Genomic DNA, 26,869 nt, shown 5'->3' with positions numbered 1-26,869 from the left:
AATACATTTTATCTATATAGCGCATTTCCCATGCTCAAGGCGCTTTACAGAGTCTTAGAAAAAAACAGCAGGGTATATGTAACATCGGATACAAATGTTTTCCTAAATAGAACAATGAAACAGATAGCAAAGCTCTAAATAGAATAAAGGGCAATAAACCAGAGTAAAATACTAAATTCAATACTAAAAGAAAAACCTAACAAATACCTAATCTGAGATATAACAGACACGCAAATTATTCTGAGCAACTGGACAGAGAGGTAAACTGAAAGAAAGGGCAGAATGTTAAGTTAAAAGCCTTCCTAAATAGATGAATTTTAAGTTGTTTTTTAAAAGAATGAATGGAGTCGGCTGATCTAAATAATTTTAGGATGTCATTCCAAAGTCTGGGTGCTATGGAGCTCAAGGTCCTGTCACCCATAGAGTGCAGGTTAGTGTGGGGCACAATAAGGTTACCAGATTCGGAGGACCTTAGTGGGCAAACAGGAGCATAGTAATGGAGAAAAATCACTAATGCAGTCCGGTGCAAGGCCATTTAAAGCTTTGTAGGTTATTAGTAAGATTTTATATTCGACTCTGTAAGACACAGGGAGCCAGTGAAGACAGAGCAGAATGGGTGTGATGTGCTCGCTGCTGCTGGTTCGAGTAAGGACTCTTGCAGCCGAGTTTTGAATAAGCTGGAGCTGTGATATAAGATTAGTAGGGGCACCTGCCAGCAGCAAATTACAATAATCGATGCAAGATGTGATAAAAGCATGGACAAGTTTCTCAGCATTAGAAATGGAGAGGAAGGAGCGAACACGGGATATGTTACAGAGGTGAAAGTAAGAAAGTTTTTTAATGTGATTTATGTGGGCAGAGTAAGAAAGGGAGGAATCAAAAATGACACCAAGATTCTTTGCAGTAGAGGCAGGTCTGATGGGATCACCGCCAAGATGGACTGGGAAGGAGCTCGTTTTATTAAGTTGCATTTTAGTCCCAATCTGCAGGAGTTCAGTGTTGTTTGAAATTTAAATTTAAAGAGTTCTGCTCCATCCAGGTTTTAATTTCACTAAGGCAGGCTGTGAGCTGAGAAAGCTCTGATGAAGTTACACTGAAGTAGAGTTGAATAAAAATGATAGCCCAGTCCATAGCTACGAATAATATGGCCATAATATGGCAAGCATACAGTACATATCATGAAATGTAATTCTTAATTACTTCAGTATCCAAAAAGAGCAGTGCAGCTTTTCCATTTCTGTTTGTGAAAGTTGGAGAGACTAAGCAGACTGGCACAATTTTATACCTCAGAAAACACACTTTCTCAGTACTGACACTACATAATGCATAAATGGGAATCATTCATTTGACATTTGAAAAAGATTTACAATTTGTTGGAGAGTGGAAGGAAAAATTGTAGAATTAGTCCTTTGACCTGAAAACATAACAGGGTTAACTAGCCTTTATTTTATAAAATCAGATTATGGTATTGTTTTGTTAGTGTAAATAAGGCTACCTCCTTGAAAAATTGTGATTGTGTTGAGTAACCTTTCTGAAGTTCATTGTGCTTTATAGTAAAAATATGGACTTTTGTCCTGCTTATATACGTATTTGGCATAAATGCTTTGTCTTTCACTGATATGTTCTAGGTAAGAGCTGATACAGTATGTGCTGTCTGTATGCCTCGCATCTGTGTAGTGCCATGGCTGTGTATTTTACTAAGGCTACATTTCAATAAAAAACTGTTGGCCCTCTCCGAAGAAGCTTAGATGCTCCCATGTGGATTCCTCTCTTCAGCTGCGGATGTCTACAACAGTACAGGCAAACACTGAAAACTCTAATTTTGATTCTGATTATGCATACAGTACATTATTAGTGCTTGCCGTTCACTCTAGTGTCTATTCATCATATATGCCATGTGTTTAATAAATTACTTATTTTACAATCCTCTGATCTCACAAGTGATAAAATCTGCACAGATATACTGGGAAATCACAAAATCACAATTCCAGGTTGTTGTCTGACATTCTCCTGAAATCCTGGCTCATCCAGGTACCATTGACCTTCACCAATTTTAGGTTTATAGGGTCTTTATTGTCACATGTACAGAGTACAGTGAAATTGGTACCTGCATGGGATAATCAACATGCAACACCTCACTACTCCCTGGTGCTGTTGATTAGTGAGTACAGTATAAATACCTACTGCCTTACCTTAAAACCTCTGTCTTCCTCATTTGAACAAGTCTCAGAAACCATTTGTCATAACCTAGCAGCATAACAAAAAGTGGGCACACATATCTCATTATGCTCTTTGATGTCAAGTGCGTTAGCCCTTTATCATGTCATCATAGAATGACATGGTAAAATCAATCCATCCATCCACTATCCAACCCGCTATATCCTAACTACAGGGTCACGGGGTTCTGCTGGAGCCAATCCCAGCCACCACGGGGCGCAAGGCAGGAAACAAACACCAGGCAGGGTGCCAGCCCACCACAGGACATGGTAAAATATACCTTTTAAAAGAATTTTAAAAATCATGATTAAACCAGTAATGGCGCACTGTACTATAACGTGCCGTGAATACACTTGACTTGAGCATTCCTAGTTTTCATCCTCTTTCTCTGTACGTTTACCATTCATTTGCTCTGAGGTTGATGCGCTTGCTGCTTCCTGAGCAGCTCTTCTTTTCTCCACCATAGCAGTCTGCTTCTTCTCTTCTTTCGTTGGCATCTTTATGCATTAAAACTGAGTAAGTTAGTGTTTGTGTTGCAATTACTTAGTACGTTTTCTTTAATTTTTCACTTAAGCTGGCACTTAACTCTTCAATCTGCCTCAAGAATGATTTAAGATATGAAAAGGAAGTGGAAGTGACGGCAAAGGTGGTAGGGATGAGAGCGGCACCCGTATGCCCTGCTGGCTGCTGCTGAGAGTTGTTTCTACAATAAAATAAAAGTAAAAAGAGGAATAACCTTGAAAGTCAATCATCAACCCAAAATTGGATAGCAGATGTCACGTAGTATATGTGTACCAAATGTCAGGTCAGTAGGTGAAACGGTTTGCGAGCTACAGGCGATTTAAAATCCTGGACAGACAAACGAACAGCCACAGTAGCGTATTATATAAGAAGATATTCCACATATTGACATTTTGCCATGTTTTTTTGAAATGGTATAATAAAAAAGTGAAAGAAGAAAATGAAAAATACAGACTTTATTTTAACCAGTTTCTGAACAAAATAAAAATTTCACATTGAATTGCCCTTCAAAATAAAAAATATGAAAGTATGAATGGTCAGTTAATTACCTGAGTGGCTCAATTCCAAGCGGCAGTATTACTTTTTCAAATAGTGTTGTTTTACATGAACAGCTGCAGATGAAAATGACAGGAACATCTCCTTGATTTTCTTTTCTGGTTTTTTTTTTTGATCACTGCAAAGCAGCTGATTGGAAAAACAAAATCTTTTAAAAGAAATACGCCAGTCAAAGCTTTAAAAAGAAAGAGTACTACAGCTACTTAGTCATATTTGATAAAATTCTTCAAAAAGGAAGTCAGCCCTGTTGTGCATTTCTAGAATGACACAAAAAATGTTAAAACTGGCAAATAACGGCTCGTTAAATGAAGATAAAAGACTAATTAGCATCAGGAATTGGTTGGAAGAAAAACCTGCATCCACTGCAACCGTCTATTGACTGAGCTGAGTAGCTAGGGATTAGAATAGTCTTTCCTTTAAGTTAACAGGGGTATTTCAGTGACTTCCTGCACCTAATTTCAAACATGAAGAACTAGCCACACTGGAAGGAGCCATGACAAGGAGTGTTGAATTTCAGAGATAAACTCCTTGTCTTCAAGCAAGTCAAAAACAAGATGAGAATCATATAAGGAATCAAAAAAGAATAGTCATGATTATGACGGAGAATGCGTTCAGCAAGAAGCATGAACACCTTAAAATGGCTTGGAATATAAAGATCACGTCAAAGTGTCACACTTGGCTCAGAACTATCCTTTTAGACTGGATACCACAAGTCCTTTTAGTGACAGTGTCCGCCATACTGGGACATTAGGGAATGACATTGGCTCTTTTAAATACATGTACAGTGGAACCTCGGTCCATGACCATAATTCGTTCCATAACTCTGGCCATAAACCGATTTGGTCGTGAACTGAAGCAATTTCCACAATAGGATTGTATGTAAATACAATTAATCCATTCCAGACCGTACGAACTGTATGTGAATATATATTTTTTTAGTTTTTAAGCACAAATATATAGTTAATTACACCATAGAATGCACAGCGTAATAGTAAACTAAATGTAAAAACATTGAATAACACTGAGAAAACCTTGAACAACAGAGAAAACTAACACTGCAATAGTTTGTGTTATAGTGCTAGGAACCGCTCGCTAAAAACACTTTTTTTAATGAGTTTTAAGCACAGGGAAAAAAATTAACATTTGAAAAATCCGTAATTTAACAAACCACCAAGAAAAGTAACATTGTCACAATGCACGCTATGAACCGATCGCTGTAAACAGAACTGAAAACAAAAACCAGCCTTTTGTACCTTATGTGTCCAGCCCTCCCTCTCTCGCTCTCTCTCTCTTTCATGTGTGCGTGTGTCTCTTTCACGAGCCTGGAGAGCCTGTGTGTGTGCCGCGCCTGTGTGTGTCTCTCTCGCTCTGTGTGTGTATGTGTGTCTCGCGTGCGCCTGTGTGTGTGTGTGTGTGTCGCCCTCTCTCTCTCTTGCTCGCTGCACAGGAAATGCACAGGGAGAGACTGAACATGTACAAACCGAAAGGGAAACTGGCTTGTTCGTATACCAAGTGTGTGGTCGTGAACCGAGGCAAAAGTCTGGCGAACTTTTTGGTCATAAAGTTGTACGTGTACCAAGACGTTCGTGAACCGAGGATCCACTGTATTAGTCAGCAAGGAAAAAAATTAGGAAAGAGTTACCATCACTGGCTTAAGTAACTCCTCATTGTCAGATGGACCCAAACTCTATTCTCCGTTGTTTGTATGCTTTACTGTAGCCTAACGTTGTCACACTTGTAGCGTCTCCTCAGTTATCCTGGTCTTTCTACGTTCATCTTCTTCTTTTTACTAAAGCAAGCAGATGATCAGTTGATCTACTGTATTCTGAAAAAATCCATTTTTATTCTCTTTCCTTTCTTCTGTCGCAGGAACCTGGTAACGGTCCTGAGCTGCAAACTTTCACTCAAGTCATTTTCATAATTTAAACCCATTTAGCTTTGTCAACAATTTAAATCCGTACATATTTTATCTTTGTGAGAACTTTATGGAATAGTAAAGATAAAAATCCATTGTTCCTTCAATTTCTTGCTATATTTTTCTAAATGTTTTTTAAAAGGCTGCTGAATGATGACACCTTGTTAATTGTCAGTTCATAAATGTAATTTTCCTGAAAAGCAACTAAATTAAAATAAGAGTAAAAAATGTAGAAATTCAATATGTTTGTCACAATGAATGTGAGAGCAATGCATATTTTTCTGAAAGTGAAGTAAAGCTCAGTGCTGTTACTAATTTCAGATATGGCAGACACAAAGCAAGAGCGGACCATCCAATTAAATGAAAAATTCAACGTGTCAAACAAAGAAAAACTGAAAGCTTTCAGACCACTGGGAAATCTCTAGTTTAGACTAAAGCTACCAGTCTGATTGTCTCAAATGCCAATTACTAAATTCCAGTTTTTTACAAGTAACAAGTAACAAGTATTTGTTTGGATTTCCTGAGGTATTTAAGTTTTTAGTTTTATGATAAAAGTTCAAATGAGTGTGTACATTCAGAGTGCCAGGCAGCACAGTTGTAAACTGTTTATTGCTGCTCAACGTCTGGTTCAGAAAACTGTTTTTAAATTGCGGCCCATACATGGTCTGTGTGGAATTCACTCATTTTCTGCCTGTCCGTGTTCTCCCACATTGCACATTACAGTGTTATGTTCAGTTTACAGGTCCCTCTAAACTTTCTTCCAATAAGTGAGTGTGGGTGTACCCTGAGTAGACCTGCTGTGGACTGACATCTTATTCAGAGCTTGGTCCTCTCAGTTTCTGATTGAGCAGGTTCAGTATGATTTCAGGATATGTTTAGATTTGTTTTAATTGCTTTCTCTTTGCTTTTAGTGGTCTTACTATATCGCTTAAGGATTTTAGATCCCTTCATACATCAGGCTTTAATTATTTTCAAATTAGGTACTAAGTTGGTTTGGTAATTCATTTACTACAGTGATAACATTACATAGTGTGCAGACTCTAATGACATGTAAGCCTAGAGAATGTATGTGCAGACATTAAGTGTCTAAAATTAACATTAACCATATTTAATATAATTAAGCCAGTAATTGTTATTTGACTATTTCAGAACCAGACTAAAATAAAAAAGGAAACAAATTTCAGTCTGGATACAAAAGGTAAACCCGCACTATGTCTGACTCTGTTGGTCAAATAACTTCCTCTGCGCATTCCTACATTGTTACTACAGTCACAGGGAATTATTAAGGAAAAGACCAAACATCACATGGCAATAACAGAAGTGTTAATGAACAGTCAGCATGGGTTTAGACTGGGTGGGCCATGTTGGAATTTTTAGGAGGAAGCAAAAAAAGCATGAGAACGAGAATGAGAGGTGCATACAATTGTGTTAATATTGATTTTCAGAAGGCATTTGATACGGTATAGGGCAGCACGGTGGTGCAGTGGTAGCACTGCTGCCTCGCAGTAAGGAGACTTAGGTTTGCTTCCTGGGTCCTCCCTGCATGGCATTTGCATGTTCTCTCCGTGTCTGTGTGTCCCACAGTCCAAAGACATGCAGGTTAGGTGCATTGGCGATCCTAAATTGTCCCTAGTGTGTGCTTGGTGTATGTGCCCTGCGGTAGTCTGGTGCCCTGCCTTGGGATTTGTTTCTGCCTTGCACCCCTGTGCTGGCTGGGATTGGCTCCAGCAGACCCCCACGACCCTGTGTTAGGATATAGCAGGTTAGATAATGTCTGACTGACTGATATTTTATAAGGTCCACCATGAGAGACTAAGTATCAAGTTAAAAAGAAGTGGGAAATTTGCGTACTGTGTGTAGATGGGTACAGAATTGCTAAAGCAAAGGGTTTTGCTTAAAAAACCTTATCAGAATTAGGTGAATTTTAAAGTGGGGTCCCTCGGGGGCTGCTGCCAGTTTTAATATCCCCATTAATAAAAGGCTAAGTGTCTGTCTATCGTTCTGGTTGCTATGTCTCTGTCATTCCAATAGACAGCACATCACAAATATTAACACTACTTTAATGAATCCCATACCAAATGATGTATGACAGAGATATACACATTGCTGGTGCATTACAAATATTAACACTGAGGTCTGCAGCAATTACTTAGAATTCAACGCGTCTTAGTATATAAATATTATGAATGGGAGTATAAATAAGAGATGTAGATGATAACAAACTAGGAGGACTGGTAATCTAGGATCAACCAAATCATTAAAGATGGATTTGAACAGCATACAGGCTAGGGTAGATTTGAGGCAGATAGATAGATAGATAGAGATAGATAGATACTTTATTAATCCCAAGGGGAAATTCACAAAAAGATGAAATTTAATGAAAGTACATGTAAAGTCTTGCATACATGTAGGAAGTAAAAATGGTAGATCCGAATGCTTGATGGGAGATCTTAAAGTACATTTTATAAGAGGGACCTAGGAGTAATAGTGGACTTGTCATTATCTACATCTAGACAGCGTACCAAAGTCATTAAGAAGGCCAACAGAAAGTTTGGTTTTACAGCACGATGTGTAGAGTCCAAGTCGAAGGAGGTTATGATCAAACTGTTTAGCACTCTAGTAAGGCCGCACCTCGAGTAGTGTGTGCAGTTTTGGTCTCCAGGTTACAAAAAGCAACATAACAATACTAGAAAGGTCCAGAGAAGAGCGACTAGGCTGATTCCAGGACTGGAGGGCTTGAGTTATGAGGAAATATTAAAAGAGTTGAACCTTCCACATGGTTGAAGTATTTAAAATGATAAAAGGAATTGGTACAGTGGTTTCAGGCTGTTATTTTAAAATGAGCTCAACAAGAATGCAGGGACAGAGTTGGAAATTTGTTAAGGATAAATTCCACACAAATGTTAGAAAGTTCTTTTTTTTCACAACATAGAAAGAACGACAGATGCATGGAAGACAAGTAATGTGGTGCAGAGCTGGACTTTAGGGACCTTCAAAACTTAATCTGATGTCATTTTGGAGAACTAGATGGATGGGATCGGGATCGACAAACTGCTCTTGGCATGGCCTGATCTCATCAGTTTTTCCAGTGTTCAAGTATACTTTCCAAATCTTTTAGAAGTGAGCATCATCTGAGGCAGCTTACCATTTTTCTCCTCAGGTTTCACTGCTGGCCTGCTCTTGTGCGTCCTTGACTCCACCTGTAATGCATTTTGTCTGTCTATTAACTGACTTCTTACACAAGTCTTATCTCTAAGCACCAGTTATTTCAGTATCTTGTATACTTTTTAAATGTAAGTGGCTATTGGGTAAGTCTGCATTTTGATTTTTAACACCTTTTTAGTAAGTTAACATCCTTAAAATATCTGCTCATTCCAGATTACGGGATAAAGTAATGCATGGAGTTAGTTTAACTATTGACTGGCAGCTGGTTGTACACTTTTACTTTGAGCATTCTGTCTGAATACGGGTTGAAGAAGGGTCACCTACAGTTTTGAGCTGAACTGTCTCTTTTTGTCATTCGTTTCATATGACAGGATTGGAAGAGGAACTGCGGTTTGCACTTGAAAATCGCTCTCAAACGGACATCAAGCGCTGTCTCTGCTATATACACAAGATACCCTTTTTGAGTTCGCAAAGAGAGCGCTGGACCATGAAAAAAGCTGAGTTTGAGCCAGATCTTGCAATAGAGGCTTTCAATGACTCCAGGTCATACCGCATGCTGCTCCAGCTTCGAGATGAGTTCCTGCCTTCAGTTGTGGCCTCTTCAGCTCTTAGGGTATATACATCCACCAGCAACTGTGAACTACGCCAAGGATATACAGATGAGATGAAGCAGGAGTTTATTTCTGGCCTCTGTGAGCATTTTTACCATGACATGTTGAATCTGATTGAGGCCACAGTCTCTAGAAACACAGAGCAGCTTGATACTCTAATGGAGGAAGCCTTGCAGAATGCAGCCTTGTGCAACATTTATTCTGGGCTTTACCGTCTTCAGTGCAAAGAATCAGAACAGGTTAAGGCTTATCTATCACAGCCGGACAGTAAATACCCACTTGTTGTTTGCGGAGGTCCTTGTTCAGGCAAAACTGTGTTTTTAGCACATTGCGCCAAGCAGGTAAGGGCACTTTGCAATAGCGGAGTACTTTGATAAATGACAGACCACAACCCCTTATGAGGTTTTCACTCTATTACAGATAGCAAAATAGCTAGGCCCTAATCACTCAACATCCTATAATGTATTTCAGACAGTTTAGAATGTTGGAAAAAACAAATGGGCTTCATTTTATGTTACACAGGACAATTGGTGTAACTTGTGCATAGATTTCAATGGAAATTCAGTTAAGGTATTATGTAGCTTTACAAATTTACAAAGGTAACAATATACGAGTGAAAGAATCATCTTCTGGTTTATCGTCATTACTGCAATACATTTTGACAATTAATGGAATGCATAGTCTGTTTTAAAATTTCTCCCACTAAACTGCGTGGTGTATGTTATCACCCACTGGGAGAGACGCAGCTCTGGATCAAAATTAATGAAGAAGATTGACTCAATTCACCAGCATCCATTTTATGCTGTTCTGGGCAGCCTTTGTGTGTTGTAGTGTGTGCCTCTTTATTGTGTGTGGTAACAAAGCTCTTCAGTCTCTGGGACCACCAGATCTTCATTTTTAATTTAAAATTTTTAATTTAAACTTAAAACAAACTGACAAGAAAGTCTAAACATTTAGAAAATCACTATTCATGAGTCACACATTTCCCAGCAATTGCCTTTTATATGATGACATGCATTGTTTTCACTATAACCTTAGTTATATTTTACAGCTTTGTTTGAGTTTAGAGTGACACGGGCTCTTATTGTCATTGTGAAATTCTTTTTTTTTTTTATATATATAATTTTATTGATTTTATTGTAATCACTAGCAAAATGCCCGCGCTTCACAGCGGAGAAGTTGTGTGTTAAAGAAGTTATGAAAAAGAAAAGGAAACATTTTAAAAATAACGTAACATGACTGTCAATATACAGTATTTGTTTTGTGAGTGTTACTGAGTGTTGCTGTCATCAAGGATTTGATTATCATTATTTCTTTCAATCAGGTTCGTATTTGGAGGATGTGTTGTGTTCAAGTTACATTCCGTGTTTGTCAACCGTTGTAAAGATAACAGGTTTCATTCATCGAAGTGTTAACTACCCAAATGGGAACTCGTGAATCTAAGATGTTTAACAGGCATTCCTGGTATTAAGTTGTGGATTTGCCTGCGAATATTTAGCGGCAGCAGTCTATGAACTTAATTTAAACTTAAGCTTTACACTTTGCTTTCCTATTGATATGTCTACAAAGGCTTGTTCAGCTTCAGAGGGTTGTTCCCTTCTTACTGCATCAATAAGCAGCTCGTCTTCCTCTTTATCTGAGACATCACACACTGCATGCACAGGTTTACCTTTTCGAGTCCTGCAAACTTTAGCAAAGTGGTTCAATTTACCACATTTTTTACACTGTCTTCCTTTACCTGGACATTGACTTTTTCCACCGTGTGCTTTGTTTACGCAGTAGCTGCACTTATGAATATGCTTGTATCGTCCACTCGCTTCATATTCTTTTGCTGCCTTCTCAATTGTGTAATGCGTTTTTTGTTCAGCGCTCTTTGGAGCTCTTGCTTTTTGTGTGCGTACTGCGTTCACAGTCAGTTCATGTGAGCCGCTCGGAGTACATGCATCGAAGGTTCTCAGCTGTGCTTGTGTTATCTCGTGCGATCTTGCGATGTCCACGGCTTTATTTAATGTTAGCTCAGACCCGGCACTTAAAAGTTTCTCTCGCACTTTCGCTGAGTTTGTGCCAAACACTATTCTATCCCTGACCATCTCATCTTCGTTTGCATAAGCACAGTCCTTCACCCGCGAATATTTAGTGGCAGCGTGTCTATTGGGTTGCTGCTGACGGACGGCCTTATATGGGCAGGCACTTAATTACGTGGGAGGCGTGACGATGAGGGGTGCAACTCCGCCTCACACGGCGACCAAGCTGCAGGCTACATAAGTAGGTTCCAGTTATGACCAATACGCATAGAATTTGAAATGAAACCTGCTTAACTTTTGTAAGTAAGCTGTAAGGAATGAGCCTGCCGAATTTCAGCCTTCTACCTACACGGAAAGTTGGAGAAACAGTGATGAGTGAGTGAGTGAGGGCTTTGCCTTTTATTAGTATAGATTCCATACAGATAGATCAATTTTTACAAAAAATAGGATTGAAAATAAATCAACCCAACCCCCACCCCTGGGAAAGAGAGCATGGCCGACGGAGTAAAACTTAAAAATAGTAACAATACATAAATTGATGAGTTTAATAGACGGATAAAAAAAAAAAAGGAATATGGGAAGAGAATCTTTTTCCTCAGTGCTTTAAGAGTTTATTCTAAAATATTATTGATTAGAAAAAGTTTTGAAAAAGTTCTGCACAGATCCTCTAACTGAGATTTTTTTCCAATTTCAGTTACCCAATGATTTAAAAGAGGAGAGTTAGGATTCTTCCAGATTAGCAAAATAAGTCATAGTGAAATTCTTACTTGCATGTCCCAACTCGTCACCAATCTCTTACAGCATGATTGGTGAAAATTAATCTTACCTCAAAACTTCTGTTTTATTTACTTAAAATGTCATAACTTAGCAGAATAACAAAACGCAGACAAATATCTCATACTGGTTATGTGAGAATTACCAAATAAAACTGTAGTTTGGTGTAATTGCACATTCCAGAACAGGCAAAAATTAGGCTAAATAATAATAAACAAAAGGGTGCTACTGGAAAGTATTTGGCATATGCCTGCGACCTTTACTTTATAATTCAATAGAAAAGGCATACATGATTTTTGTCTGCTTTTTGTTTTCCCAATGATTATATATTACATTACACGATTATATTGCATTAGTATTCCTTTCGCAGTTTCTCTAGATTCTTCAGTGTTTTGACTGTAACAAATCACTGCTCATATTTTAACCGAAATTTGTGAAGAAATTTTTGTTTTTGCTTCACATTTAAATAGTTTTGTCTTGCTGTTGACCTTAGGCTAGTGTCACATTATATGACTTCAAATCGGAGAGCACACCACGCTTAATGGCTGCAGTTGCTGGATCTCATTGTTTTGAGAATGTCAGAATACACAACCAGATAACACAGGGGATGATGAATTACACAATTTTCTCACGCCTTCCCAAAACAATTTCGGGCGTATTAGGATACTTGAAAGTATTGCAAGCTAAATGCATTTTGGCTGCCAATCGACCTTGAGCACAATGGAACAGGAGATGGTGCACTGCCCAAAAGTAACTAAACAACACAAAGGGAGATTCAAAGAAGTGTCCCAAGTGCAAAAGCCTCTTTTAATTCAACAAGCCACAGGCTTATCCCAGCCATTTTTGGTTCCACCCAAGAGGATTAGGGCAAGTCTCGCTCAGTAACTGAGGTAACAAGGTTAAGAGGCTAAGAGATGACACTAGAGATGCAGCTTTTATAGTGTTGTGGCTTGAGAGATCATGAAACTCCCATTCAGTGAGGCACAGCATCTCAAAAACAGAATATATTTAAGCGTATAATACACAGATTATATTGTTCAGCTCAGTTATGAATTCTATTCTTTTTTGGTTTGTGACCCCATTTTGAAATTTGAGCTTTTTCATGACCACAGCTGTTTGAAATATTAAGATTCACTTCCTATTCAATTGTTTAATGTATTTTTATTTCCCATCTTTGTATATAATACGCTACCGTGGCTGTCCATTTGTCTGTCCAGGATTTTAAATCACCTGTAGCTCGCAAACCGTTTGAACTATTGACCTGAAATTTGATACACATATACTACGTGATGTCTACTATCCGCTTTTGGGGTGATGATTGACCTTCAAGGTTATTCCTCTTTCTATTTTTATTTTATTGTAGAATCAACTCTTGGCAGCGGCCAGCAGGACGGCCGTGTGGTGCATGTGTACAGGTGCCGTTCTCATCCCTACCCCCTTCGCTGTCACTTCTCCTACCTCTTCATGTCTTGAATCATTCTTGAGGCAGATTGAAGACTTAAGTGCCAGCTTAAGTGAAAAAGTAAAGAAAACATACTAAGTAATTGCAACACAAACACTAACTTACTCAGTTTTAACGCGAAAAGATGCCAACGAAAGAAGAGAACAATCGGGCCGCTAGAGTGGAGAAAAGAAGAGCTGCTCAGGAAGCAACGAGCGCATCAACCTCTGAGCAAACGAATGCTAAACGTACAGAGAAAGAGGGTGAAAACTAGCAATACTCAAGTCAAGTGTATAACGTGCAGTGCATCGTTACTGTTTTTAAAATATTTTCTTACACCCCAATTAGCATATCAGATGACCCCACTTGGGGTTGTGACCCCAGGGTTGGGAAACACTGATACAGATCCTCTTCATTATCCTTTTAATAGTCCATATTGTTCCTTTTCTCACTGGTATGATAGTACAGAGGCAAATATTTTTAATTAATTATTTGCAAGTAAAATAGAAACACTCATTATACAAATTGGCAATCATCTGGTCTGGAATTGGTAGTTCAACACATAAAAAGTCAGTTTTCTCTTTAACAGCCCTTCAGGATCTGCCAATGCATGGTCATATCTTGAAAATCTGGTGACTTAGGATGAAAACTGTAATAAGTAATTGTATTAAGTGCCATAACCTTTACCCTTCTGTCACTAGTTTACTTAAGAAGAATTTGCAACAAATTAGTGCCACATTAGTATTTTAACATTTTAGATGCCTGCTGGTCATGAAACCTCTTGGCAGTTGAAACAAGGCATATTATTAAATTGCTAATGTTTCATTTTTGCATAGCTTATTTATGCAATAGTTTAGTTTTGTTCCTTTTTTGGCCCATCTAAGCAGTGGTGACAGAAACAAAACAAAGAGAACCCTGCTGGCAATGAAACACTACTGTAAATGTCATTTAGCAAGAAAACTAAGCAGAATTTAGCAGAAAACACTGCCAATGCAAAAACATCCCAGAGACTTTAATATCTGTGTTTTGATTCCACAGGTCCACTCTTGGTTACCTGAATGTGACCCGGTTGTTATCGCTCGATTCATTCGTGGAGACTGTGGCACCCTGTCTCAGCTGCTCCTTAGTATTTGCCAACAAATGGCATTTGGCTACAAGAAATCCATAAAGGACACTTTCCTAGATATAAACAGTCTACAAGGAGTCATGATGAACCTTGTTCAAGAATCTTCCAGTCAGCAGCCTCTGATTTTAATTGTAGATGGATTGGACCAGATTTCTGAAGCTCAAAATGCACAAAGTTTGTGGTGGCTTCCAAAAGCCTTACCTCCCTTTGCTAAGTTGTTACTATCTACTACTCCAAAGAAGTATGGCATTTTAGAAGCTCTAAAGGTTATCTATCCGTGTTCATCTCAATACCTTCACTTAAGTCCAAAGGAGAAAAGAGAGTGCAGTAGACTGCTGCAAGCCGACTTATTGGTTTCCCAAAGAAAAATTACTTCAGGTCAGCAAGTTTATGTAAATGATGCACTGAAGGGCTGCACCCTGCCCCTGTATGTTGAGTTGCTTCACAAAGAAGTGCTTCAGTGGCGGTCCAGTTTAGATGTGACAGAGGAATCCCTAGAAAAGAATGTCCATGAGTCTATTAAAAAGTTCCTTTGTAGCCTTGAGGAGAAACATGGGCCAGTATTGGTCACTAAAGCCCTGATTTATCTGATCATTCCAAAGTCTGGAATCACAGAAACTGAACTTGCTGATATTCTCTCCCTTGATGACCAAGTCCTTTCGCAGTTTTTTTCATCCAAAGAAGCACCTTGCAAACTGAGGGTACCAGGAGCTGTTGTAGCAAAACTGTTGTTAGACCTGAAGCGATTTTTAGGAAGACGATACATCATGAGGTCGCAGGTCCTTTTTTGGACAAATAGACATTTTCCATTGGTCATCTGCAGACGTTACCTCACCCAACAAAGTCTGGCTTTGGAGACACACAATACAATTGCTAACTATTTTAATGGCAGATGGGCCTTTGGCAGAGCCAAACCCCTTACGAACATGCCGAACATCTTTGGATTTCCAAAGACTTTCGCTTCCATGCCAGGTAACAACATTCCACCTCATATGAAGATTTACCTTGACAGACAACAGCCCTCTCAACCCTGGCTCTTCAGCAATGGCTCAGCACTTCCAAAATCTGGTTTCACAAATGCACGCAAAATTCAGGAGCTTCTTTATCATTTAAAAAGAGGAGGAAAACAGACGGAGCTGTGTAGGTCCATTCTGATGAACCTGGGGTTTCATCAAGCAATGCTAAAAGCAGGAAGGCTGAACAATCTGGTATCAGAACTGCAGCAGGCATTTCAGACTGCCTTTGATAAAGAGCTCCGACTTCTCTCTGGAATTCTTCAAAGTTCTGCGTGTTTACTTCAAACATCTCCTGAAGAACTAACAACTGTGATTCAAACACGAGTATGTACCTTCTTAGAAATGTGTCCCAGCCTGTCAAATTTCATTAAACAAGCTTATCAGGAAGGTCTAAAGATATCTTCTTTAGCAGTCTTACGATCTTCTATAACCTCAATACCCTCCACATGTGTAAAGCTGCCATCTGTGGATTTGTCTCCTGTGACTGATGTTATAGATGCCAATGGCAAACTAATAATTGTAATTCAAGAAAATGCCACCCTGTGGGCATGGGAGAAAGGACTTGTTAATGGGTTTAAATGCCTTTCCTTTACTAATTTCAAAATATTTGCTGCTAGATGCTTCAAGCAGTTTCTCCTGCTTTCCACTGCGTGCAACAAACTTTTACTCTACTATCTTTCTTCACCCTTATTAATTGATGGCATTCCGTGCCAACCTCATATTACCATGGCAACAGAAGCTGTAGAGAAGATGCAAGGGTTTCTTACAGATGGCAGCAATTTGTTTATATGGTTCAGGAACACAACATTTGTTGAAGTTTTTAATTTAAACTCGAGAGTCCGTCGTGCCCGCTTAAACTGTAAGCATGTAGTTACCTGTCTGTCTCTTTCGCATGATGCACAGTATGTATTTTGTGGGCAACAAAAGAGTACTGTCACAATTTTTGATACACAGGGTCAAAGTTGCCAGCTTGCAACTATCTCTTCAGATCTGGCAGGAAGATCGGTTCATTCCCTATTTCACTGTGCTTCCAAAAAGGAACTCTTTTGGGTAGACAATTTTGGCAATTTATGTGTGTGGGATGTTGAAGCTATTAAAGAACCGGAACTGCGCAAAGAATTCTGCAATCTGAATGACCTAGATGAGATAGTAATGGTGGAACACTCCTTGGAAGAGAACGTTCTTCTACTCTGTAAGAGGATTCACATTGTACTTTGGAACACTGAAAAGTGGGTAATAGAGGACCAGTACCGCGCCCCCAAGAGCCATCGGTTTAGCCATGCTGTTTTAGGAAAACCCTGTGACATAATCATTGCTGCTTTAGAAGGCTGTCCTTTCTTACTTCTTTGGAAAAGCAGCACTGGACAGTGCATTTTAACTCTTGACACTGGGCATAACTGTGTCTTAAAGATGGCCAAATCTCAGTCAGACTTATTGGCAGTGACTGCAAATGGGTATCTTAAAAGTTGGGACATGGACTTGATTGTCGGAGCTTCTTTGGTATCCAAAACAGGAATGAAAATCAAATGTGTTCTTGTGGCACCTGAAGAAGACTACTTCTACACAGCAGATGGTACGGATGTGGTTTATAAATGGAACTGTGTCTCTGGAATAATTGACGCCAACTTTGAACATGAAGACCTTGTGAATAATCTGGCACTCTCTGATAGCGGAGAGTACCTGGTGACTTCAGAATTTTCAGGAGACATATACGTGTGGAATACACAAAGTGGGGATAACGTGAACCGTATTCGCAGTTGTGCTGTGTCACAGATACTAATAACTCCAAACAGTAATGTTGTAATTACTCTCTGTGAAAGCAATCTCTCCACTGTGTGGAAGCTCACCACAGCTCACATTGTGTGTAATATTCACCCATTTATAAAAAATGCTGTGATAACACCAGAAAGCACCTTTGTTCTCGGTCTGCATGACGGAGACCTTTTGGCTGTGAGTTTGTGGTCAGGGTGCGTCAGCAAGAGGTTCTCGTGCACAAGTCAGTCAGAGGTCACAGCCTTTAAGGCATTATTAGACTATCCTGATTATGTGGTTCTCCTCACCTCTTGTGGATACCTCTACACATGGAAGGTATCGGAAGAAACAATCTGCCGACAGTTCCAGCTGCCTTCTCAATGCCTTAGTCATCTGGAAGCGTTCCAGACTTCGGCAGATGGAAGATATGCCATAATATCTGTAATTGGAGGAACAATTAATATTTTGGATACAGGATTTGGGAATCTTTGTGCTTTGGAAGCCAAAGGTCCAGTGTTACAAGCGACTTTGACAGTAGATGGCCGCTATGTTGTGTTCATTTGCAGGTCTGAGCTCTGCAGCTGTAGCTGTGATTTTCATTCAAAACCAATTCTCAGTATAGTTGAGGTTTCTAATGGAAAGGTTGTTGGCCATTGCTTTCTCTGCAAAGATCCGTCAGCCATGACCGTATCGGATGACCACCAGGTTTATGTGGGCTTTGAAGATGGGGCCACTGGGATCTATTCGATTGCAGAGGATTTAGAAAGTGGAGTTAAAATTAAACATTACCTTGCTCAAATGGAAAGCAGGGAGAAATGTAGTAGTAGAAACCAAAAGCAATACCTGGGCAGACAGTCTCCTAATATTATATGGAAGGAGTCTTCTAGCGAGACACACTGAAAAGGCAGTCTTTCAGCTTACTTCTATAATGAACACAACTCATCAGGACAACTTTTTATATCCTTCATTTGTAAAATAATGAATTGAACTGTTGATGACTGACAGCCTCACTTTTACAATGAACCAAATTGATCATTGCTACACTACGTCTTCATCCATTGCACCCTCTAGGACCGTGAAAGGTTTGGTGTCTTATGGCCCTGCAGCACTGAAACAGCTACATGTTAGCAAAATGTTCTACAGTATTTTAAATATTTCTTGTAACTGGTAAATCTGTTAATATACATAATATACTGTATAAGCGTATAGGGTCATTATTGTCACATGTACAGAGTACAGTTCTTACTTCCATGTGCTAATCAACATGTAACCATAGTTACACTGCCTTATATTTTTGTGTGTACGTTTTAGGAAAAATGTTTTATATATCTTAAAAGGTATAAGGTGTATGTAACTAGAGACGTTTCTAGCTTGAGCACTTATTAGGGCCTTAGCTCCCCCCGATAATGGCACATATATCATAAATGGAAACTTAGTTGAAGAGTAGCGGAGAGGGGGGTCCCCATTGAAGATTTCACGCCATCAACCATGCGTGACAGAATGCAGCACAGGAAAAAGGGGGAATGGACTGTTGACGATCAGGAGCTGGACCCCTGAAATCAAAGGCTAAAGCCCCAGAAGTCCCCCAACCCACAATGATGCCACTATACAGTATGTAACCCATCAGAGGAGATTTACATAAACCTTTTGACCTTGAACATCTATGAATTCTGTCTTGAAATAGTTAAAGGACAGTATTTAGTGGATATTTGGCCATTGGACAAAGAAATTGTTCCAGTCCATCTAGTGCCTCATCCACTCATCCAAGGGCACCTGGAGCCTCTCCCAACAATTACTGGTTCCAAGTCAGGAACAAGACCTGGACAGGTCACCAGTCCATCACAGGTTGAACACCTAACCTGCAAAACTTTGGACAGGGGGAAGAAACCGCAGCATCTGCAGGAAACCCACACAGACACAGGGCGAAGATGCTAAATCCAGGCAAGGAACACACAGGACCAGAACCCTTTATTGCAAGTGGGCAGTGCTAACACTGCACCACCACATATATGGCAGGGGTGGTGGCATACACAGAGCAACTAGCATTCTGTGGCTGCATCGATGAATCAAAGATTTGAATAAAATTTTGCATACTTAATGATGGCTTGACTTATTTTTTTTATTTCCTATTCCTATTGTTTACTCATTCTATGCCTTGATTTCATGAAAAATTAAGACAATAAACTGAGTACATTTCCATAAAAACTGATGTGTTCTAAAACCTTTGACTGGTAGCATGTGTGTACATATATAGAGTTATATATATACACTCACCTAAAGGATTATTAGGAACACCTGTTCAATTTCTCATTAATGCAATTATCTCATCAACCAATCACATGGCAGTTGCTTCAATGCATTTAGGGGTGCGGTCCTGGTCAAGACAATCTCCTGAACTCCAAACTGAATGTCAGAATGGGAAAGAAAGGTGATTTAAGCAATTTGTGGGCGTGGCATGGTTGTTGGTGCCAGACGGGCCGGTCTGAGTATTTCACAATCTGCTCAGTTACTGGGATTTTCACGCACAACCATTTCTAGGGTTTACAAAGAATGGTGTGAAAAGGGAAAACATCCAGTATGCGGCAGTCCTGTGGGCGAAAATGCCTTGTTGATTCTCGAGGTCAGAGGAGAATGGGCCGACTGATTCAAGCTGATAGAAGAGCAACTTTGACTGAAATGACCACTCGTTACAACCGAGGTATGCAGCAAAGCATTTGTGAAGCCACAACACGCACAACCTTGAAGCGGATGGGCTACAACAGCAGAAGACCCCACCGGGTACCACTCATCTCCACTACAAATAGGAAAAAGAGGCTACAATTTGCACAAGCTCACCAAAATTGGACAGTTGAAGACTGGAAAAATGTTGCCTGGTCTGATGAGTCTCGATTTCTGTTGAGACATTCAAATGGTAGAGTCAGAATTTGGCGTAAACAGAATGAGAACATGGATCCATCATGCCTTGTTACCACTGTGCAGGCTGGTGGTGGTGGTGTAATGGTGTGGGGGATGTTTTCTTGGCACACTTTAGGCCCCTTAGTGCCAATTGGGCATCGTTTAAATGCCACGGGCAACCTGAGCATTGTTTCTGACCATGTCCATCCCTTCATGACCACCATGTACCCATCCTCTGATGGCTACTTCCAGCAGGATAATACACCATGTCACAAAGCTCGAATCATTTCAAATTGGTTTCTTGAACATGACAATGAGTTCACTGTACTAAAATGGCCCCCACAGTCACCAGATCTCAACCCAATAGAGCATCTTTGGGATGTGGTGGAACGGGAGCTTCGTGCCCTTTGATGTGCATCCCACAAATCTCCATCAACTGCAAGATGCTATCCTATCAATATGGGCCAACATTTCTAAAGAATGCTTTCAGCACCTTGTTGAATCAATGCCACGTAGAATTAAGGCAGTTCTGAAGGCGAAAGGGGGTCAAACACCGTATTAGTATGGTGTTCCTAATAATCGTTAAGGTGAGTGTATATATATATATACAGTATGTTTATATGTTAATATGCATCTTTAGAATTTTTAGACGGGCCATTAGCCTACTTAAGTTATTTTTAATGTTTCCCAACAGCAGAGTGCCGATCAGACTTATCAGGCAAACATTGTTTTGCTGGCTGGCCGTGCTCTTATTTGATAAGAAGGGCGTGCCTTGCAAGAATCATATGTTCCACGTCCCCGCGAGACTGCCCTGGGACAATCTCTTGGCACCAAGTCTCATGTTTACGGTCCCCGCGAGACGCTCTGTGGCCAGTCTTGTTCGTCTCTCGGGTCTTTTAAAAGTCTTCCGAGAAGATCACGTATCGTCGTCTTGCTTTTCCATTCCAGGATTTTTTTTATATATAGAGAGATATACAGGTCACTTGTACTTCTAAACGTGAACCATCAAGCACAAAATTGTAATTGAACAACGAGGCTGGTAATGTGACTATAGCCTAATACAAATAGTTGTTATGAACACTTGGGTGGGAGAAGGTGTTTAGAGTTAGTTATAAATAATCAGGAGAGGACAGACACCATGTGTAGGGAAAAGGCAAATGTGTAGTCTGAACAAGAACGATATTCCAATACCAGAGGAGACAAGAGTGTGAAACAGTGGCATCAGTGCGGTAATCAAAGCCAGATCAAGACTCTTTAGGCCCCTGGGCCGCTTGATGAATAGAGCTCCTTTAGAGAGAGCTGATCATACTGTAAACAATGCAGTGTGCAGTCATTGTACTGTTTAATACAGTGCAGTAATTCCAACTGTCAATGACATATACCACTCAATCGTTTTTTTGTAGCAGGGAGTTAGGTTCCCCCTTGTTGAGTTCAGCCCTCAGACACTCAATCGTTTCATCATATGTTTTCCCCCTGGCAAATGCAGCCCAAAACACTGTACAAACATTTTATACAGTGTCACACACGCGCGAGTAGGAGGCAGCTAAAGGGCTTAAGTAATGGTAATACCACATCTGACCAGGAGGCAGCAGGTGCACTGACTGTCTTTCTCAGTTCCCTCCAGACCTTTCCCAAGAAATCATGCCAGGTTCCGGTGCCTTTGAAGACCTCACTACCGGTTCTGGGCCCTTCAATGACGTCACTTCCAGTTCCAGACCCCTAGATGACGTCACTTCTGGCCAAGAAGATGTCACTTCCAGTTCCGGCCCCTTCGATGACGTCACTTCCTATACAGACCTTTAAAGCTGCCATCTTACCACCAATTAATCAGTTCTGTTTTGAACTCAGTCTTGTGAACAACTCTGTTCTTTTCAAAAAGCCTTTTGCAGCCAGGGATATTATATGGGTGGCTGCCCCAAACCTTTTCACGATGTCTGGTCTGTGTTTCTATCACAACAGTCAGGTTCATATGTATCTGGACAGCAACACAATTATCATAATTTTGGCTCTGTACACCGCCACAATGGATCTGACACAAAGCAATCCAGATGTGACTGAAGTATAGACTTTCAGTTTTAATTCAAGGGTTGTTTGACAAGTATGGTAAAAAAGCAAGTTAAACACTGTTTTTAGGAAAAAATTGTTTCAAAAGTCTGTAGAACATAAATAACGTGTCACCTCCAGGTGAAAGTTGGACCTATTTTGAAGAGTCACACTTGTTAGCCATGACATCATTAAATGAATTGTGGCACCATCTCATAGAAATTTACCAAATGTATCAAATGACCCTCTTATATGTAGTCTCAGTTTTCAGGGGCTCAAACTGTTTGTACAAACTAATATAATCACAAATATAACGATCATTTTCAATATGTGGTTGAAAATCCTTTACAGTCAATGACTGCCTGAATTCTGGAAGCCATGACCATCTGCATGTGCTGGCTTTCCACCCTAATGATACTTTGCTAGGCCTTTCCTGCAGCTGTCTTCAGTTGCTCCTTGTTGATTAGACTTTCTGCCATCATTTTTGTCTTCAGCAAGTGAAATGCATGTCCAGTTGGGTTGAGGTCAAATGACTGAATTGGCCATTGAAGAATATTCCACTTCTTTGCCTTGAAAAGCACTTGGTTTGCTTTCACAGTATGTTTTAGCTCATTGTCATCTGCACTGTGAAGCATCTTCATATTAATTTTGTAGAATTTGGCTGAATCTCAGTAAATAGAATAGCCCGATACACTTCAGAATTCATCCTGCTACTTCTGCCAGAAGTCGTATCATCAATAAACACTAGTGAATGGCCTCCATTCATAGCCATGCTTGATCATGTCATAACACTGCCTCTACTATGCTTCACTGATGATGTGGTACTCATCAGATCATGGGCTGTTTCTTCTCTTCTCCATACTCTTCTCTCATCAGCATTTTTGTATATATTGATCTTAGTTTCCTTTGTCCAAAGAAAACAGTTCCAAAACTGGATAGGATTTCATAAAATGTTTTCTGGTCAAGTCTAATTTGTCCTTCATATCCTTAGGGTTTACCAATGGATTCCACTTAGTGGTAAACACTCCATCTTTACTTTCATGAAGTCTTCTCTTGATTGTAGCTTTTGGCAATGATAGGCCTACCTCCTAGAGAGTGTTCTTGGTTTGGTTAAATGTTGTGAAGGGTTTCTTCTTCACCAAGGATTGAATACTACAATTATCCAGCACAGTTCTCTTCTGTTTTCCAGACCTTCTGGTGTTGTTGTGTTCATCAGTGTGTTCCTTCTTTTTAAGAATATATTAAACTGTTGATTTGATCACTCATTATGGTTCTGCTTTCTCTCTTAAGTGTTTTTTTTTTTTTGTTTTCTCAGCCTAATGATGGACTGTTTTTATTTTCATGGACAGCTCTTTGGACCTCTTATTGAGAGTTATAGTGACAGCTTCCAAATGCAAATTCCACACTTGGAATCAATCCCAAACATTTTACCTGCTTAATAGTTAATGAAATAATGAGGGAACCACTCCCAAGTGGCTGTGGAACAGCTTCTCAGTCATACATCCAAATATGTTTGAGCCCCTGAAAATGGGGGGCTATGCAGAAAAATGGCCATCATTCCAAAATGCCTCATCCAATATTTTTGGTAAATCCCTTAAATTAAAGCTGAAAGTACACATCTTGATTGCTTTGTTTCAAATCCATTGTGGTGGTGTACAGAGCAAAAATTATGAAAATTGTATGATTGTCCAAATACTTATGGACCTGAGAGCAGAAATTAATTTAGGAGGCAAACCCTCTAATGGTTTTACCCAGAGCTGTGTGTAGCCCCCACACCACTCTGGTGAGGCCACTGGTGTAAAGCAAACTTGTACTCAAAAACCTTAGGTTTCTTTCCCTTAACTAACTCTAGTATGAAGTATGCTTTTATAGAAAAGATCCAACACTAAGATGCAAATGCTGTGTGCCTCCATCTTAAATAGGGGAGGTTAAGTGACTTCATATGGTGTCAAGAATCATATGACCAGCAACAGGGTCATTGCTAATAGCAATATGGAAGTACTCACAAAACAACACACAAAATGGCAGTGACCACATGAAAAAAAATGATAAAGTTAAAATAAATAAACAACAAGAAACACATATATACAAGTTGGAAAAGAATGCAATAGAAAAGACCCCAGGGAAGATATAAAATATATTCATTACTCATGAGACTGGTCAGTATGACAACCAGTAAAATGTTGTCTGAAGGTCTCTTATCCATTGTTGATTTTACAGTCAAATCTTCAGCATTGAGAAAAAAGTAAAATGGTGAATTAATATTGATGAAGGTAAATGGCATCATAACCAATTAAGTATTTCATATACGTTGACTGAAAAGGTGAGTGTATTTGCCAGAGATCATTTAGGGGCAAATTGTGACTAGAAATGCAGAGCAAGGGTCAACACACTAGAGTTAAGGAATCAGCAACTGAAGTAACAGGAAAAGAGATGCATGTAGATAAAACAAAGAAGAGTTATTATAAAAAAACAAACTCAAAACTAAATTACCAAAGAAACTTGTCTTCTCAAGCTAAACCAAAGGTGTTCAATTTGGAACACATACAACAACAGAGCACAGAGCCACCAAAGTCACGTGACTCTCTACGATTGATCGTCTGCTAAACCCAGGTAACTCAAAGGAATGCCTCCTAAGTACTTCCAGTAAAACCTATGAGGCTATCGCTGTATTTTTCAACCAAAAAATTAATGATATTAGAAATAGCATAGTATATCTCCCCAACACTAAGGATCCTCCTAAATCCCAGCATTCTGTTATAAACAAATTAAACTCTTTCACTAGGATAGATTTACCTAATTTACAAAAAATAATATCTCAACCCAATACCAACAAATTAAAACCGTGCTCCACCTGCATCCTTGACCCAATACCAACAAATTTTCTTAAGTTTCAAAGAAGTATCAGCTATTCGTAAATTTCAGTCTAATTGACTCGTTAATATTCTTGAAATACTTATCCCCACCTTCCCTTCTATATCTATAACCTCAGGCAATTAGATGTCTTAAGTTACCAGACTGTCAAAACCCAGACTTGCTTAAGAAACATCGTTGGTGCTCAGCTTTCATCTTGACCCCTTGGCTCTTGAAAATTTTAGACCCATCTCTAACATCATGGTACTTAAAGGCCTCTGAGACTCCAATTCCAAACAGCCATACCTCAGACCAATGGGTGAAATAGAACATCTTATCTCCTGCCCCCAAGACCATATATTACACTAACCTGGCTTTTGTGGGGATGGGAGAAAAGACTTTAGCAAAGAAATGCTCATCAAACTGGTTTAAGACACATCCCCAAATCCTGTCAAAATGGGGGACTCTTTCACTTTCCTTTTAGGATATTGCAAAAGGCCAGAAAATTGAAACAGAAATAACTGTTTTCCTTTCCTGTCTTCCTGTGCTACCCTTCTATTTTTTTCATTGCCTGTGTGTCCTTTTTTTGTAGATTGACCTGTGTTCTTTACTACCTGTGCATTCCTGGCTTCCTGCTGAGCTTTATTCAAACCAACTCCTAAACTGGTGCACTTTCTTTCCAACTCAGCCATTCTTGCAAATAATATCTCAATTAAAACCTTTACTCCACCTGCATCCTTGTCACAATTGCCAATACCAACAAATTTTCAATTTCAAAGAAGTATCAGGACAGTCAGCTAATTGAGTGGAGAATAAAGGAAGAAAACAATCTCTCTCCTTTTCCTCACACTTCTTGACATAGTAAATTGTTTTAGGGTTCCAGTCATCTGGTTACTGATACGGGGTCTTCTTTCCAGACTGTCTTAAGACTGCTGTAGTTAAACCCCTTCTTAAGAAACATAATCTTGACCCCTTTCCTAGCTTTAGCTCTTGAAAATTTTAGACCCATCTCTAATACAATTTGCTGCCTTTCTTAAGTAAAGTTCTGGAGAAGGCAGTCATTATGCAGTTAAATGACCACCTAACAAACATGCGGGTGTCCTTGTGACACACATGAAGTCTCTACACTTTGTTGGTTATATTCCATTCAGCAACCAAACAATGTTTTACTTCCACCGCATTTGTACACTGGGTGCCCTAAAATTCACATACATAAACAAACACATACATCAAAACAGCTATATATATTGCTCTACTGTCCCTATTGTATTATTAATATGTAGCCTTAGAATACCTAATCTCACAGACTTACCACTGTATATAACTTATCCCCACCTTCTTGATAAATTTCAGTCGGGCAACCATACAACCTGATAAAATGGTGATGTGTAATTCAGGTGGCACACAGACTTGCAGTTACTTAAAATTTTAGAACAAATCACAGCACAGAAACTGCACTCGTTAAAGTAGTAAATGATTGAAATGAACATCTTATCTCCTGCCCCCAAGACCATGGCTTTATGTGGGGATGGGAGAAAAGACTTTAGCAGACAGAGGCCATTTATCTGTTTTATCATCCTCTTAGATCTGAGTGCTGCATTTGACACCATTGATCATAATATTCTTAGAAATCGCCTTAGTCAATGGGTGGGCCTCTCTGGCAGTGTCTTAAATTGGTTTGAATCCTACCTGACAGGGAGAAACTTTTTTGTTAGTTGTGGGAATTACAACTCGAAGACACATGATATCCGATATGGTGTTCCACAAAGCTCTATCCTGGGTCCGCTGCTCTTCTCAATCTACATGCTTCCGTTAGGTCAGATTATCTCAGAGCACAATGTGAGCTACCACAGCTATGCTGATGACACACAGCTGTACTTATCAATAGCACCTGATGACCCCGATTCTCTTGATTCACTAACACAATGTCTGACTTGTATCTCAGATTGGATGAATAGTA

At 39.5% G+C, this 26,869-nt stretch overlaps 1 protein-coding gene across 3 annotated transcripts in view; it reads left to right on the top strand.

The window, feature by feature from the left end:
• Positions 1-18,316, top strand: part of LOC120523190 (NACHT and WD repeat domain-containing protein 2-like) — a 51,066-nt gene extending 32,750 nt beyond the window's left edge. For all 3 annotated transcript variants that reach the window (XM_039744239.1, XM_039744238.1, XM_039744240.1), the window contains 2 exons: positions 8,746-9,326; positions 14,263-18,316. In XM_039744239.1, the coding sequence (XP_039600173.1) occupies positions 8,746-9,326; positions 14,263-18,018 (4,337 nt within the window). In that variant the 3' untranslated portion in view covers positions 18,019-18,316. The remainder of the gene's footprint in view (positions 1-8,745; positions 9,327-14,262) is intronic.
• Positions 18,317-26,869: the final 8,553 nt, after the last annotated feature.

The sequence above is a fragment of the Polypterus senegalus genome, chromosome 2 (assembly GCF_016835505.1).
Source record: "Polypterus senegalus isolate Bchr_013 chromosome 2, ASM1683550v1, whole genome shotgun sequence".
NCBI lineage: Eukaryota > Metazoa > Chordata > Cladistia > Polypteriformes > Polypteridae > Polypterus > Polypterus senegalus.
Note: the sequence above shows the minus strand (reverse complement) of the source record. Positions and strands in the feature narration are given on the sequence as shown.